The following is a 17,419-nucleotide window of genomic DNA, read 5'->3' on the forward strand; positions in this document are numbered from 1 at the left end:
ATATATATATATACATATATATATATATATATATATATATATATATATATATATATATATATATATATATATATATATATATATATATATATATATATATATATTCTTGAATCCTAACATAATCTTTTTTTTGAGGCATAGTTCTACATAAATCACTTGAGTCATAAAACAATTTAACAAAATCTTCTTTTTCTTTGTGTAAAACTTTAGGTTCATACAACAGATAAATGGCTAACAATCCTTTTTTATTAAAAATTTGTCTGGCCATCTTTTCTAGGTATTCTGTAACTGCAAAACTATTTTGTACTTCTAATATCAAATAATAATAACCAACTTGGGGGTGCCAATATTAGAAGTTGAACATAAGTCCTATTGTCAGAACAAAGAATTTTTTCTTTTATCAAGCTCATATTTTCATAAAAGTTTTCAGCCTGCTTTTTCATCTTATTTAAATCGTAACACAGTTTTGAGGTAACATTGACTTGACTTTCAGTTTTTCTAGTAACGTTACTTACCATTTCCTTGATGCGCGCAAATTTTTGCTTCCTTCTGAGAGAAAATGTTTGGATGACTGTGAAGAAGATTTTATAGGAAATGTATTAATATTTTTAAGTTCTTTATTGATATACTGACTTTTTGATTTAAAGATGATATTAGAAAATCCTCATCTTCTTCACCCTGACTTTGCTTCTCTTTATCAAGATCTTCTTTTCTGGCAATCTTTTGATTATAAGGTTTGCAAAGTTTCTTCCCAGGAGCAATATTCAAACTACTTCTCATAATGACTTGTGACTCATTTATCATAACTACTTCGAGATTTTCTAAAAGTAATTGAATTGTATAAAGCTTATCTGCACAATTTTTAAAACTTTGTTTACGTTATGGATAATACAAACAAAAGAATATATATAATAAAATATTTAAATTCTACATCTACTTATTTACTTTTTTTTCTACATCTACTTATGTTTATGGATCACAACATGCTCATTGCCTTACAGGATACATTTTCAAATATTACAGTGTTATATACTATAATATTTGAAAGTACTAATATTTAGTATTTCTTTTACATAATATTGTTAAGTTTGATAGCTCAATGTTACAGCGTAATGATGTAATTATTTTTTCTTGATTGGTCAATGTTTTAATAATATCTTGTTGGCCTTTGCATGCATCTGATATCATTAAGCCAATAGAACACATCTTAAGATAAATTACTTTGTATGACTGCATATCCTAAAAAAAAATATTCTTCTTTCCAACTGAATTTTTAGCAAAAAAATAAATAAAAATAATTTCAAATCTAGAACAGGAATTAGCTTTTTACGGATATTTACGGAATTCCCAATATTTTACTCAACTTTTAGCTTTTCCGGGTAGCCAAAACGTTTTCCATACTTACATGTTTAGGTTTAAATTTTTGTTATGTATTAGTTTTTAAGCTTTTTCACTCATCACTTATACAGAAATTAATTTAAAAAAATTGAAACAACTCAGCTAAAATCCAAATTAAGTGGCAATTGAGGAAAGCTTATTCTCGGTTTTTTCCTGATATTTTAGCTAAACAATTTTCTAGATTTTTAAAATATGATCTGGATAATTTAGAATAGAAATAATTCAAACCTTTTCAGAATCCTTCTGATGTATAATGTTATACTCTGATAGATATCGTTAATTTTCTTTTAATATATATTTATATATATACAACCTATATATATCAAATTGTTAATTTGTTTAAACTTAAATAAAGTTTTACCAATAAATATTGCTCTATAACAGAACTTTTTATAAAGTAGTTTTTGTAAGCTTTTACAATTTATAGTTATCAAAATTTTAAAAGCAAGTGTACAATATCACAATTGTTCAGTTTTTAAGTAAAAAAAACAGGATTTTTTTTTCAGTTGTTAAGATCAAATAAATAAGTCATGATATAATTAAAACTTCCTTAAATATAACAAAATTGTTTTCTTTTTTCTTCTATGGAGTCTATTAACTAAATTTAATATTTTACGGAATTCTATTTGCAAGTTTTTTTAAAAAACTTATTAAAAATTTGATATATCTTTGAAATTAAAGTTCTATACTATTTAATTGTTTTTTTAGTTAGATTTTTTATGCCTAGTAAAATTATAAGCAGCAGAAAATATAACTAGCATAAAAAAAAAATTTACGGGGTTGTTTTGAGATATTAGGCCCGAAAGTTAGTTCATAAAAACTAGTTGTTTTATTAACTTTGAAGCATGTTCCTTTAATGTTTCAGCATTTTAAGTACATTTATTGAATTTAGTATCAAAAAAATATTGTATATTTTTATTTTCATATTTTTGCCTCTTTTATTTCTTATATTTTTAAAGAAGATATTTTGTCAGAATGTTATGAAAATCGAGTCATTTTGGGAAACCAGGTCAGTATTAAAATTGCAGTATCTTCTCAACCTCTCAACATTTTTAGCTTAGATTTTATGTTAACTTTTCCTTTTAACATGCAATAGCCAAAGAAGTTTTTTAAATATTTGAGGACCCATTGTTCAAAATCTCCTAGATTTTAGGTGATTTGATGATTATTACCCTTTGGAGTTTTGTCACGTGACATTTTATCGCAGAAAACAAATCTTTGTTTGTTTTCCAAAAACTTCATCCAAAAAATGCAAAAAATGAGGTGTCAAACTTTATCAATTTTAAAGCATAACAACGTTTTGCTTTAGAATTAATAAAGTTATGCAATTTTAAATCTTTCAGTTTTCTTTAAATGCAAGTAAATTAAGATAATTCTTTCTTACCCATATAAAAACAAATTCTGCTACTATTTATTTATAATGTGAGTAAGTTTTAGAATTTGTTTTTTGTACTTTAATAGGGTGAGTTTTTGTTTTTGAAGTAGAGATTTTTTAAAAATCTCCTGTCTTTAAATATTTTTAGGGTAATCAAAACTTGTATAATGTAATAAAAACTTGATAATGGAAGCTTGTCGTTTTTTTTAACAAGTCCAAAGATTTTTTCAAACATTGAATTTCATTTTTTATGTAGCTAAGATTTAATTGCAAAATTTTACTTACAGTATCCTAAAATGGGTTAGTTTTTTGTTGCCGATATAACATCGACAACAACATCTACGATGTTGTTGTTGCAAACCAATTTGTAATTTAATTACAACAGTTTATTGTAAATGTCTTATTAATAACTTAAAATTTAGTTTCTTTACAATTTATCTAACTTTAAAGTTATATATATATATATATATATATATATATATAATATATATATATATATATATATATATATATATATATATATATATATATATATATATATAATTATATTTGGATGAATAAAAACAACTGATTAGCGGGACTTAAAGTTTCTTACCCGAAGGCAATCATCAGCCGTTATTACAAACAAAAAACGTAAACAAACCATTACAAAAACGTAAAAAATTACTGTCGAATGACATCTGACGTTATAAACAAAACTACGTAAAAAATAAATCAAAAAACAAAAAACAAAAAACAAAAAGCAGTTATAGTTTACTAGTCCCCTGTGTCAAATAAAGATAATAGGCATTTTTTTGAATGTCGACACTGAGATACGATTTCGTTTTTTTTATTCAGTAGGTTTTTTCCATTATGCGATAAAATTACATATTTTTCGTAGAGACAAAGGTGGCATATTTTTGTTGCTAGATTGTAAGGTTTACAACGTTTGACAATTTTCCATTCTATAATGGGCTTTATGTTTTGGTCTTTAAAGCTCCATATTTCCTTAGATAGTTCTGTGTCATTTCTATATTTAACTGATGCAAATGATTTGAGATGGTTTGCGTATCTTAGTTTAAATGGTGTATTACTAATGCCAAAATATACTTTTTTATTACGATCATGATGACTGGAACTTACGGTTGCTTGATAGACAATATTGTTAGATAAACATTGATTGTTCAAAGGACAAAATGCTTTATCTACGCAGTTACATTAGTTGGTTTTTAATTGATTTTTGTTGTTTAAAATTTTGAAATTATGCGAATTTATGATAGATTTTAGGTTAGGCATGCAACTGTAGCTAATCTTAATAGAATTTCGGTTAAATATTTTATGTAGCTTGTGGCCGGCTGGAAAATGTAAGTCAATAAGGGCTAGAAAACCGTTTCCTATTTTTGTTTTGACGTTTAAGCTGAACGGAGGGTTATACCAAATAATATTACGTTTACGTTGCTTTTTTTGTTGATTTTGACTTGAGATTATTTGTGGTTGGTAGGTAAGGTTCGATTTGTATCCCGATTTTTTTAAAGCCTCTTCATACGGTGGAATAGCCTTTTTGAAGAATATTTCATTAATTGACATGGAAGATAATCTTTGTTCAATATTGCGAGGGATTGCTTTTATTATGCTTGGAGGGTGGTTAGAATTGGAGTGGATGTACCTTATTTGATTATCAGGTTTAAAATATGGTTGAAACGAATCGTTACTTAGGTTTAACGTAACATCGAGGTAGTTAACAATTTTTAAATTAGATTGAATGGTGATTTGAAGATCGTTTCTTTTAAAAATGAGTGTTATATGCTTTTTGATTTTTTCCATTTGCTGACCGTTTTTGTTCTTGAATACAGCAAGACCTTCGTCACGATATAGGCCGAAATCTTCTTTATTATAATGTTGTGAAATTTGATACAGTATGAAAATACCTAATAATTCGCAAACTTCAGCACCATCAAATGCCCCCATTGTTACATTTAACAACCCACCTCTTTTTTTAACCCATGCTTCATCGTTGTTGAAGATAAGAGATTTTCTTGCATGCTTTATTAATGCTTTGTCTTCGCTTTTGATGACGATATGATGGTCAGCAAAATTCATAGCATTGTTGAGGGTGCTTTCCTTTATGCTTTATGAGGGTGTTTTCTTTTATTTTATTAATAACGATCCAAGAACTACAGACAATATCTATTATACAAACTACGGAATTAGATCTCTTATATGTCCACGGCAAATAAAAGATATGTCATTCTTCGAAAAAGACTTAATCAATCTTATTAAATCAATAAAGTTTCAAGACATACGCAACACTTTTCAAAATGGTATGAAAGAAGATATCAAAACTATACGTAAATCTCACAAAACTCTAACACATGCTGACAAAACATCAAATATGTATAAACTGTCTAAAGAAGATTACAATAATCTGTTAACAAATGCCATTACCACTACCTACAAAAAAGCAAATCCAAAATTAAAAGACCATATAAACAAAGAAGAAAAACAAATTTTAACCAACCACGAGGTATATAAAAACATAGAAATAAACGGATCCTCTAACTGTTTTTTCACTTTGAAAGATCACAAGGAAAACTTCGTAAACAATCCATCTGTGCGCCTTTTGAACCCTTCAAAAAATGAGGTAGGACGAATTTCTAAGGTAATTTTAACAAAAATTCATTGTGAACTTAAAAATAAAATTTTTTGAATCAATGGCAAAGTACGCAAAATGTTTTAGACTGGTTTAAAAGAATCACCAATAAGCACTTATACAAATTCCTAGTTTTTGATGTTATCGATTTTTACCCTTCCATAAAGGAAAGCACCCTCAACAATGCTATGAATTTTGCTGACCATCATATCGTCATCAAAAGCGAAGACAAAGCATTAATAAAGCATGCAAGAAAATCTCTTATCTTCAACAACGATGAAGCATGGGTTAAAAAAAGAGGTGGGTTGTTAAATGTAACAATGGGGGCATTTGATGGTGCTGAAGTTTGCGAATTATTAGGTATTTTCATACTGTATCAAATTTCACAACATTATAATAAAGAAGATTTCGGCCTATATCGTGACGAAGGTCTTGCTGTATTCAAGAACAAAAACGGTCAGCAAATGGAAAAAATCAAAAAGCATATAACACTCATTTTTAAAAGAAACGATCTTCAAATCACCATTCAATCTAATTTAAAAATTGTTAACTACCTCGATGTTACGTTAAACCTAAGTAACGATTCGTTTCAACCATATTTTAAACCTGATAATCAAATAAGGTACATCCACTCCAATTCTAACCACCCTCCAAGCATAATAAAAGCAATCCCTCGCAATATTGAACAAAGATTATCTTCCATGTCAATTAATGAAATATTCTTCAAAAAGGCTATTCCACCGTATGAAGAGGCTTTAAAAAAATCGGGATACAAATCGAACCTTACCTACCAACCACAAATAATCTCAAGTCAAAATCAACAAAAAAAGCAACGTAAACGTAATATTATTTGGTATAACCCTCCGTTCAGCTTAAACGTCAAAACAAAAATAGGAAACGGTTTTCTAGCCCTTATTGACTTACATTTTCCAGCCGGCCACAAGCTACATAAAATATTTAACCGAAATTCTATTAAGATTAGCTACAGTTGCATGCCTAACCTAAAATCTATCATAAATTCGCATAATTTCAAAATTTTAAACAACAAAAATCAATTAAAAACCAACTAATGTAACTGCGTAGATAAAGCATTTTGTCCTTTGAACAATCAATGTTTATCTAACAATATTGTCTATCAAGCAACCGTAAGTTCCAGTCATCATGATCGTAATAAAAAAGTATATTTTGGCATTAGTAATACACCATTTAAACTAAGATACGCAAACCATCTCAAATCATTTGCATCAGTTAAATATAGAAATGACACAGAACTATCTAAGGAAATATGGAGCTTTAAAGACCAAAACATAAAGCCCATTATAGAATGGAAAATTGTCAAACGTTGTAAACCTTACAATCTAGCAACAAAAATATGCCACCTTTGTCTCTACGAAAAATATGTAATTTTATCGCATAATGGAAAAAACCTACTGAATAAAAAAAACGAAATCGTATCTCAGTGTCGACATTCAAAAAAATGCCTATTATCTTTATTTGACACAGGGGACTAGTAAACTATAACTGCTTTTTGTTTTTTGTTTTTTGTTTTTTGATTTATTTTTTACGTAGTTTTGTTTATAACGTCAGATGTCATTCTACAGTAATTTTTTACGTTTTTGTAATGGTTTGTTTACGTTTTTTGTTTGTAATAACGGCTGATGATTGCCTTCGGGCAAGAAACTTTAAGTCCCGCTAATCAGTTGTTTTTATTCATCCAAATATAATTATATATTATTCAGTAATATTGAGCACTGTAACACGTACAAGAGACTTCGTATTAATACATCAAAATACTTAACCTCGAATTTATTCTATATATCGTTATCTATACAAGTATATATATATATATATATATATATATATATATATATATATATATATATATATATATATATATATATATATATATATATAATTTTTTTTAATTTTCAATTTTTTTATTTTAGGTGCCCCAAGAAGTTCTAACGGTCTTGTCACAGAGCACCGCGGAAGTGCATTTAACAAGGAAGTTCACGCCTCCTTCCTTACCGTGACGTGAAAATATGCACAAAAAATATGAAAAAGCTTGTTTCGAACCTGGATCTCTTGCATATAAAGCTAGCGTTTTAACCACTGCGCCACGGCCGCATATTATATTAATGTGCCATTATTTAGAACAATCACAATAGTGATGAAGTAATTCAGAAGCACTAAAACAAGTTAGCTATGAGTTTGAAAAAGCGTTTATAAAAAGTTCATGTTTTAGTCTTTTTTTGAATGTTTCTAAAGAGGTTGAATTTTGCGTGTTCATAAATAAACCATTCCAAAATTGAGATGCCGCCATACAAAGAGAATTTGAGCTCAGAGAAATTTTTTGTTGACGATGTGTAAGTTGACAACTCTCTAATGATCTAGTACTTTGTTTTAAATTTTCGAACTTCAAGGAGTTCAAGTTATTATTCAGGAGATTTAGATAATAAAATTTTCTCTGTGGTAACTGATATCTTATAGATTATTATTTGATTTATTGGTAACCAATGAAGATATTTCAGAAGTATTTATGAATTTAAATAAATAGAAAAATGGAAAACGATTCAAGATAAGCTATTTTGAATTCGCTGGAGTTTTTTATATTTTTATGACAAGCAACAGAAAATAGACTGTTACAATAGTGAAGCTGAGAGTTTACAATACAACATGCAATTGTATTTGCAGCTTTTTTAGTCAGAAATGGACGAATGTGGCGAAGTGCACGAATATAATAATTGCTCGATTTAACAGTGCTGTTTATGTGCTTGTCTATAGAGAGCGGTGAATCTAGGGTGACACCAAGGATTTACACTGAATTTATCGTAGTTAGCGTTGTTCCAGAAAAAAACAACTTTTGAATCATTTTTGTGTTTGCTAATTTGTTTTCAAGATCCAAATAAAACAGCTTCTGTTTTACTTGGGTAAAGCAGTAGTCCATTTTCTAGAATGGAGCAACAAAAAAACAACAACATTCCCAATCAAAATTTATTATCAACCCACCTGATTTTGTAGGTTTTTCTATAAAACATCTTGTTAGAGAAGAGTTTTCTCTAGAAGTACCTTGGGAACACGCGCATGTGGTACAAATTGATTAATTAAACGCTAAACAAACCACATACTTTATTAAGTATGATAATAAATCTGATGAAGTATGGTCATTTCCTTTATTATTTGATTTTGAAAAAGGTGATCTTATTCTATTTAGCTAAGATTGTGTAGTACTTTTATTAAATAAAAAATTAGAATTATGTTATAGTGTGTATTTATCTTATTTCTTTTATTATTATGTTCCAATAATTTGTGTTTGCTGCATTCGAGTACAGTGGCATTATCTTCATAAATGATATAATTCATATCTAATATGTTTATATGTACCAATTTACTATTACTTTTATATGAAATGCCTATCAAGTAAAAGAAAGTTTCCAGAAATGGAGGGCTAACCTTAGGTAACATGACTGCTCATTGATGAAGTGTAAATTCCTATGGCTTACCTTCTTGCTGGTGCACTTCGTTAAGTAAGTTAGACAATTTTGTCTTATTTATGAACAGAATAGCAAAGGCAAACTTTGTATAAAATTGATGACTATTTATATATCTTCCTTATTATATATCTTCCTACGCCACTGAGTATATATATGAATATTATATATATATGAATATTATATATATATGAATATTATATATATATATATATATATATATATATATATATATATATATATATATATATATATATATATATATATATATATATATATATATATGTATATATATATATATATATATAATTATATATAAATATACATGCACATTTATATATATATATTTATATATATATATTTATATATATATATATAATTATATATATATATATTTATATATACATAAATATATATATATATATATATAAATATATATATATATATATAAATATATATATATATATATATACACATATAAATATATATATATATACATATATTTATTTATATATATATATATATATATATATATATATATATATATATATATATATATATATATATATATATATATATATATATTTATATCTATGGTTTGTTCCGTTAAAAAAGGGCAGTAAAATTTATTAAAGTTATAATAAAAGCTTAGTAAAACATTTAGTGCTGCCTGCTATCCTCTTAATTTTTTTAACAGCTGTTTACTTTTAATATAAGACAACCTACTTTGAGATTTAAAATGCAATTCAATAATAAAAGTTTTTTTCAGAAAATGTACTGATATGATGTCCGCAAAGTTTTAATTGAATTTTGAAAAATTAAATTTCGATTCAAATAATTTGCATCATATAGACAAACATGGTTAAGTTATTGTTTAAGACAAATAAATTTAAGACATCTATTAAAATATTTAAGACATCTTTTAAACATTTAAGATATCTTTCGCATCTTAAAATAGAAGATAATCCATGTAAGTATTATGTTGACTAAATCTGTTAATTTAGGTACACAATCAAATAAAAAAAAAAAAAATCAAATAAAAAATTCAACGAGTCTTTCATTCATTGTTTACAAAAATTCGAAAAGTAAGTTTAAATATTAAAAGTAACAAATAAAACCCTAAACCTATTAAAAAATAAAAAATCTTTATATTATCATTGGTAAGAAAAAAAAAATAGTCTAAACAAAAAACTCTGAGCAGTTATATCTATTTTTGAACCTATGAGAAAAATGAAATTATTAACAAATCATTGACTAACATTTTTATTATTTGTGGAAAGACAAATTTTTGATTTATTCTTGTTTTGTTAGTATTTTCGACATTTTCGGCCTCTTTTATTTGGGTTCATGTTTTTCACTTGATATTTCATTAAAAAAAGTTCAAAAAAAAGTTAATTTCAAATAATACTTCTCCCTAAAGTTTTGCTACGCTTAATCTATTATAAATTAAATCATTTAAAGTTTGTAAATGTTAAAAAAGTTTAAAATATATTTTACTTTTAAAAATTTTATTAAAAGTGTGTTGAAGTTTGTACGCGAGAAAAAAATTATAAAAAAGTTTTTTTCGGAGCAAAAAATTAAACGAGATACTGAAAGAAAACATTTTATCGTAAGTCTATAAATTGACAATATTATAAAACATATATCTTTGGAACTAAACAAGCTACAAAAAATTTTGAAACTTTTTTCTAAAAATGAAACATATTAAGAAATCCAATGCATTTAAAAAAAAAAAAAAATTACATTTGCTATAAAAGTAGCCTAAAATCCCTACATTTAAAAAGTTATTAAGTTTTAATAAATAAAAAATAAAAAAAAAGACATTAAAAGATATATCAAATAAAGAAACTGAATAATATGCATTTAAAAAGTGTTAAAACCATGAAAAGATAGGTATATAATTTCACACCAAGCTAAAAAAATTTTAACAGTATTGCATTCTTTTATTATATTATAAACTCACCAACGCAACTGGAACTATCATTACCCAAAATCCATCCATTTTTACATTTGCATAAATAACTACCGTATGTGTTTTCACATAGTGAATTATTCCAATTGCATGGAAAATTGTCTTTGCACTCGTCAATATCTTAAAAAATTAAATTTTTTTCTTTTCATTTTATTTACTTTCCCAAGATTGAGAGGGCCACTATATTTGATATAAGTATGCATACATATATATATATATATATATATATATATATATATATATATATATATATATATATATATATATATATATATATATATATATATATATATATATATATATATATATATATATATATATATATATATATATATATATATTTTTGAGTACCAGATTGATCTACTTTTGAAGAATTTTTTCCCCCAGAATCTTTAGGGCCCTAAAATGTTCAAGGGACTAGATGCAACTCTAAAAATATTTTAATTTAAAAACTTTTGGTTAATTCAGTGTTATTGTATTATATAGCATATATTTAGAGCTATTATAAGGCAATTTTAAAAAAATTCTGTTTTTCAATGAACCCTAATATATATATATATATATATATATATTATATATATATATATATATATATACATATATATATATATATATATATATATATATATATACATATATAAATGTGCTAAGTTATATATATACATATATATATATATATATATATATATATATATAAAATATATATATATATATATATATATATATATATATATATATATATGTATATATATATATATATATATATATATATATATATATATATATATATATATATATATATATATATATATATATATATGTATATAAATATAAATATAAATATATATATATATATATATATATATATATTAAAATAAAACAAATGATGCCTTTTTAGATAATCTCTTATAATTGCTTCGCAATCATAGACTTTAATTGTTTATTTTGAAAATGGGATTTAAGTAGAGGTAGTTGTTCTATCTTGCTGGGTAAAAGTTGGTCGGTTATATTTATCACCATTACAGCATGATGTAGAATGGATTTTGTAATTATAAAATACATGTTTAAAATACACTATTACTTTCCAAAATTATTGAAATTCTTTGTTTCTTTGTTTTTCTTATAATTCAGGTTTACGTAATCTTCTTCTTATGCATTATATTAAAAACTATAAAGTTTAAATATTTGAAATAACCTAATATTAACAATTGGTCATATCTGATTTCAATAACACCCTCTATACTTTTTTGACTTATGGTAGTTTGATTTCCTGTGTAAGTTTATTTAGTAAAGTTTTGGTGAATCAAAGACCGAGGAATGATTTGGTTTTACCTGGTTTCCATCTTATGAACGAAGTATAAAATATGATTAAAATTGATGATTTATAATTACACCTTTTGAAGTAAGTTTAACTTAGTTAATAAATCTACAAAATTGTGACTTTTTTTACTTGCAAAATCTGACTTTCATAAAATGTATATACATGTATATATATATATATATATATATATATATATATATATATATATATATATATATATATATATATATATATATATATATATATATATATATATATATATATATATATATATATATATATATATATATATATATATATTTATTTATTTATTTATTTACTTATACAGTAAACTCCCGGTTATTTGAAACATCCAGAGGGACTAAGAATTTACTTCAAATAAACGAAAGTTAAAATAAATGAAAATGATCATTAAAGTAAACTACTTTTGAATTTTAATAAAAGTATAAAGTAAAAAAAAAAATAACACTTGCAATGAGATGCTTTCGAGTTTTTTTTTTGAAAAACAATAAATATTTTTCAGCTTTTTTAAAAAGTTCTCTACTTTTTATTTATTTTGGTTCTTAAAGAGTACTGTGTTTATCGTCAAGTGGAGCAAAAAGTTGTTTTCAATATCTGAAAATTCAAATAGCTGGTTTGAATAAGTGATGGGCATTAAAATGAGTTTGCTGAAGAAATTTTACGGGAATGAAAATTGCTTTGAGTCAGCGGGAAATTCGCATAAGTGTCAGTTCGAATAACATGAAATTTACTGCGTATATATATACATATATATATATATATATATATACATATATATATATATATATATATATACATATATATATATATATATATATATATATATATATATATATATATATATATATATATATATATATATATATATAGATATATATATATATATATATATATATATATATATATATATATATATATATATATATATATATATATATATATATATATATATATATATATATATATTTATATATGTAAATTATGCTGGCAATCTGTTTTTTGCTTTTTCCTAGTAAAATAAAATCTTTGCTAGTAAAATAAAAGTAAAATATTTTAGTAGTAAAATAAAACTAGACTCTAAAATAAAATAAAATTAATAACTCTATTCGGAAAAAATTAGGTTTACATCAGTGGAAAAATACCACTGATGTTATAGTTTGGCTTTCTAAAACTAACAATAAAAATGAATACACATTTATACAATTTGATTTTATTGATTTTTACCCCTCAATTACAGCAGAAATTTTAGATATAACAATAGAATTTGGAAAATCCCATTTAGAAATTACTGAGGACACTACCCGTATAGTTAAGCACTGCAGAAAAACTTTACTCTATTTTAATAAGGAAATGTAGAAGAAAAAAATCACGCACGAACTTTTTGATGTAACAATGGGAAGTTATGACGGAGCAGAAATTTGCGAATTTGTAGGTTTATATATTTTAAATACTCTAGCAAAAATATTCCAAATTAAACAGTTAGGTCTTTATTGCGACGACGGTTTAATAATAATGCATAAAAAGTCAGGTCCACAACTTTTTTTTTAACTTTTGTTTTTGTTTAACTTAGTTAATAAATCTACAAAATTGTGACTTTTTTTACTTGCAAAATCTGACTTTCATAAAATGTATATACATGTATATATATATATATATATATATATATATATATATATATATATATATATATATATATATATATATATATATATATATATATATATATATATATATATATATATATATATATATATATTTATTTATTTATTTATTTATTTATTTACTTATACAGTAAACTCCCGGTTATTTGAAACATCCAGAGGGACTAAGAATTTACTTCAAATAAACGAAAGTTAAAATAAATGAAAATGATCATTAAAGTAAACTACTTTTGAATTTTAATAAAAGTAGAAAGTAAAAAAAAAAATAACACTTGCAATGAGATGCTTTCGAGTTTTTTTTTTGAAAAACAATAAATATTTTTCAGCTTTTTTAAAAAGTTCTCTACTTTTTATTTATTTTGGTTCTTAAAGAGTACTGTGTTTATCGTCAAGTGAATCAAAAAGTTGTTTTCAATATCTGAAAATTCAAATAGCTGGTTCGAATAAGTAATGGGCATTAAAATGAGTTTGCTGAAGAAATTTTACGGGAATGAAAATTGCTTTGAGTCAGCGGGAAATTCGCATAAGTGTCAGTTCCAATAACATGAAATTTACTGCGTATATATATACATATATATATATATATACATATATATATATATATATATATATACATATATATATATATATATATATATATATATATATATATATATATATATATGTAAATTATAATGATTATAATTATTAAAATTATAATTATAATAATATATGTATATATACAATTTGATTTTATTGATTTTTACCCCTCAATTACAGCAGAAATTTTAGATATAACAATAGAATTTGGAAAATCCCATTTAGAAATTACTGAGGACACTACCCGTATAGTTAAGCACTGCAGAAAAACTTTACTCTATTTTAATAAGGAAATGTAGAAGAAAAAAATCACGCACGAACTTTTTGATGTAACAATGGGAAGTTATGACGGAGCAGAAATTTGCGAATTTGTAGGTTTATATATTTTAAATACTCTAGCAAAAATAATCCAAATTAAACAGTTAGGTCTTTATTGCGACGACGGTTTAATAATAATGCATAAAAAGTCAGGTCCACAACTTTTTTTTTAACTTTTGTTTTTGTTTAACTTAGTTAATAAATCTACAAAATTGTGACTTTTTTTACTTGCAAAATCTGACTTTCATAAAATGTATATACATGTATATATATATATATATATATATATATATATATATATATATATATATATATATATATATATATATATATATATATATATATATATATATATATATATATATATATATATATATATATATATATATATATATATTTATTTATTTATTTATTTATTTATTTACTTATACAGTAAACTCCCGGTTATTTGAAACATCCAGAGGGACTAAGAATTTACTTCAAATAAACGAAAGTTAAAATAAATGAAAATGATCATTAAAGTAAACTACTTTTGAACTTTAATAAAAGTAGAAAGTAAAAAAAAAAATAACACTTGCAATGAGATGCTTTCGAGTTTTTTTTTTGAAAAACAATAAATATTTTTCAGCTTTTTTAAAAAGTTCTCTACTTTTTATTTATTTTGGTTCTTAAAGAGTACTGTGTTTATCGTCAAGTGAATCAAAAAGTTGTTTTCAATATCTGAAAATTCAAATAGCTGGTTTGAATAAGTAATGGGCATTAAAATGAGTTTGCTGAAGAAATTTTACGGGAATGAAAATTGCTTTGAGTCAGCGGGAAATTCGCATAAGTGTCAGTTCCAATAACATGAAATTTACTGCGTATATATATACATATATATATATATATATACATATATATATATATATATATATACATATATATATATATATATATATATATATATATATATATATATATATATATATATATATATATGTAAATTATAATGATTATAATTATTATAATTATAATTATAATAATATATGTATATATACAATTTGATTTTATTGATTTTTACCCCTCAATTACAGCAGAAATTTTAGATATAACAATAGAATTTGGAAAATCCCATTTAGAAATTACTGAGGACACTACCCGTATAGTTAAGCACTGCAGAAAAACTTTACTCTATTTTAATAAGGAAATGTAGAAGAAAAAAATCACGCACGAACTTTTTGATGTAACAATGGGAAGTTATGACGGAGCAGAAATTTGCGAATTTGTAGGTTTATATATTTTAAATACTCTAGCAAAAATAATCCAAATTAAACAGTTAGGTCTTTATTGCGACGACGGTTTAATAATAATGCATAAAAAGTCAGGTCCACAACTTGAAAAAATTAGAAAAGATGTTATTAAATTTTTTAAAAGCATAAGCTTCCAAATTGAAATAAACATAAATTTATATATAGTGAAATTTCTTGATCTCATATTTAACCTCTCAGAAAGTTCCTATAAGCCCTACAAAAAGCCTTATGACGAATTATTGTATATCAATGTGAGTTCAAACCATCCCCCTAAAATTCTAACACAAATTTTAATTTCAATTAACAATAGGCTAAACCATAACTCTTCTAATAAAAATATCTTTAACTCCTCTAAACGCGTTTATGAAGATGTACTTAAAAAAGTGGCTTTCAAAATTTCGAACTAAAATTTGAAAAGACAATTGCAAAAAAGTGCAGTAGATATAGAAACATAATTTGGTTCAACCCCTTGTACAGCAAAAATGTTTCAACAAATATAGGTAAAAATTTTCTAAAATTCGTCTACAAACATTTTCCTCCCTCTAATAAATTACATAAGATTATTAACAGAAACACCATTAAAGTAGGTTATAGTTGTACAAAAAACTTGAATAGAATTTTAAAAGGCCACAACTACGCGTTAATTAATAAAAATGAACATATAAAAGAAAAAAACACTGTTTATTGTAATTGTAAACAAAAAATAGATTGCCCTCTAAATGGAAAATGCCTTTCGAAAAATGTAATTTACAAGTGCATTGTTTCCTCACAAAACAACCCTGATAAACAATATATTGGCTTAACCGAGGGGAATTTCAAAAAACGCTATGCCAACCGCAAACAATCGTTTAAACACAAAAAATATTAAAAAGAGACTATGCTGTCAAAATAAATTTGAGATTTATAAGAAAAAAAAAATTAAATTTTACAATGGTCAATTCTAAAATCTGCCTATGCCTATAATAACATTTCCAAAAAATGAATGCTATGTTTGCAAGAAAAATTTGAAATAATTAATCATTTGAATCAGGAAAATTTATTAAATAAAAGTCTGAATTAATTTCTAAATGTAGGGACGAAAATAAATACCTCTTAAGAAATTATAAAAACAAAATGATCAAATTAAACTATCCCCATTTCAAAGAAATTTATTTAATAAATACTTTCTGAAACTTCCCGTTAACCAAAAAAGCATAGTAATTAAATTCTTTTTATAATAATTTCATGTAAAATATTTTTTCTATAAATTGAATTTTTTTTGAGATTTAGTAACTCTTCTTGATGATCCAGAAATGTGGAAACTTCAAGTTGAAGAAAAAAGTTAGATAAGTGTTTTTTACTAATTTATATGTATATATATATATA

The 17,419-nt window shown here is 24.2% G+C and overlaps 1 protein-coding gene across 2 annotated transcripts in view; it reads right to left on the bottom strand.

The window, feature by feature from the left end:
• The window catches only part of LOC136082387 (fibroblast growth factor receptor 2-like), a 261,248-nt gene that overhangs the window by 47,819 nt on the left and 196,010 nt on the right, over positions 1–17,419 (bottom strand). The window contains exon 11 of one of the 2 annotated variants that reach the window (XM_065801557.1): positions 10,857–10,985. The exons of the other annotated variant lie outside the window; for it this stretch is intronic. Coding sequence (XP_065657629.1) covers positions 10,857–10,985 — 129 coding nt within the window. The remainder of the gene's footprint in view (positions 1–10,856; positions 10,986–17,419) is intronic. 2 annotated transcript variants of the gene reach the window in all.

This window comes from Hydra vulgaris, chromosome 07 (genome assembly GCF_038396675.1).
Source record: "Hydra vulgaris chromosome 07, alternate assembly HydraT2T_AEP".
Taxonomy (NCBI): Eukaryota; Metazoa; Cnidaria; class Hydrozoa; order Anthoathecata; family Hydridae; genus Hydra; species Hydra vulgaris.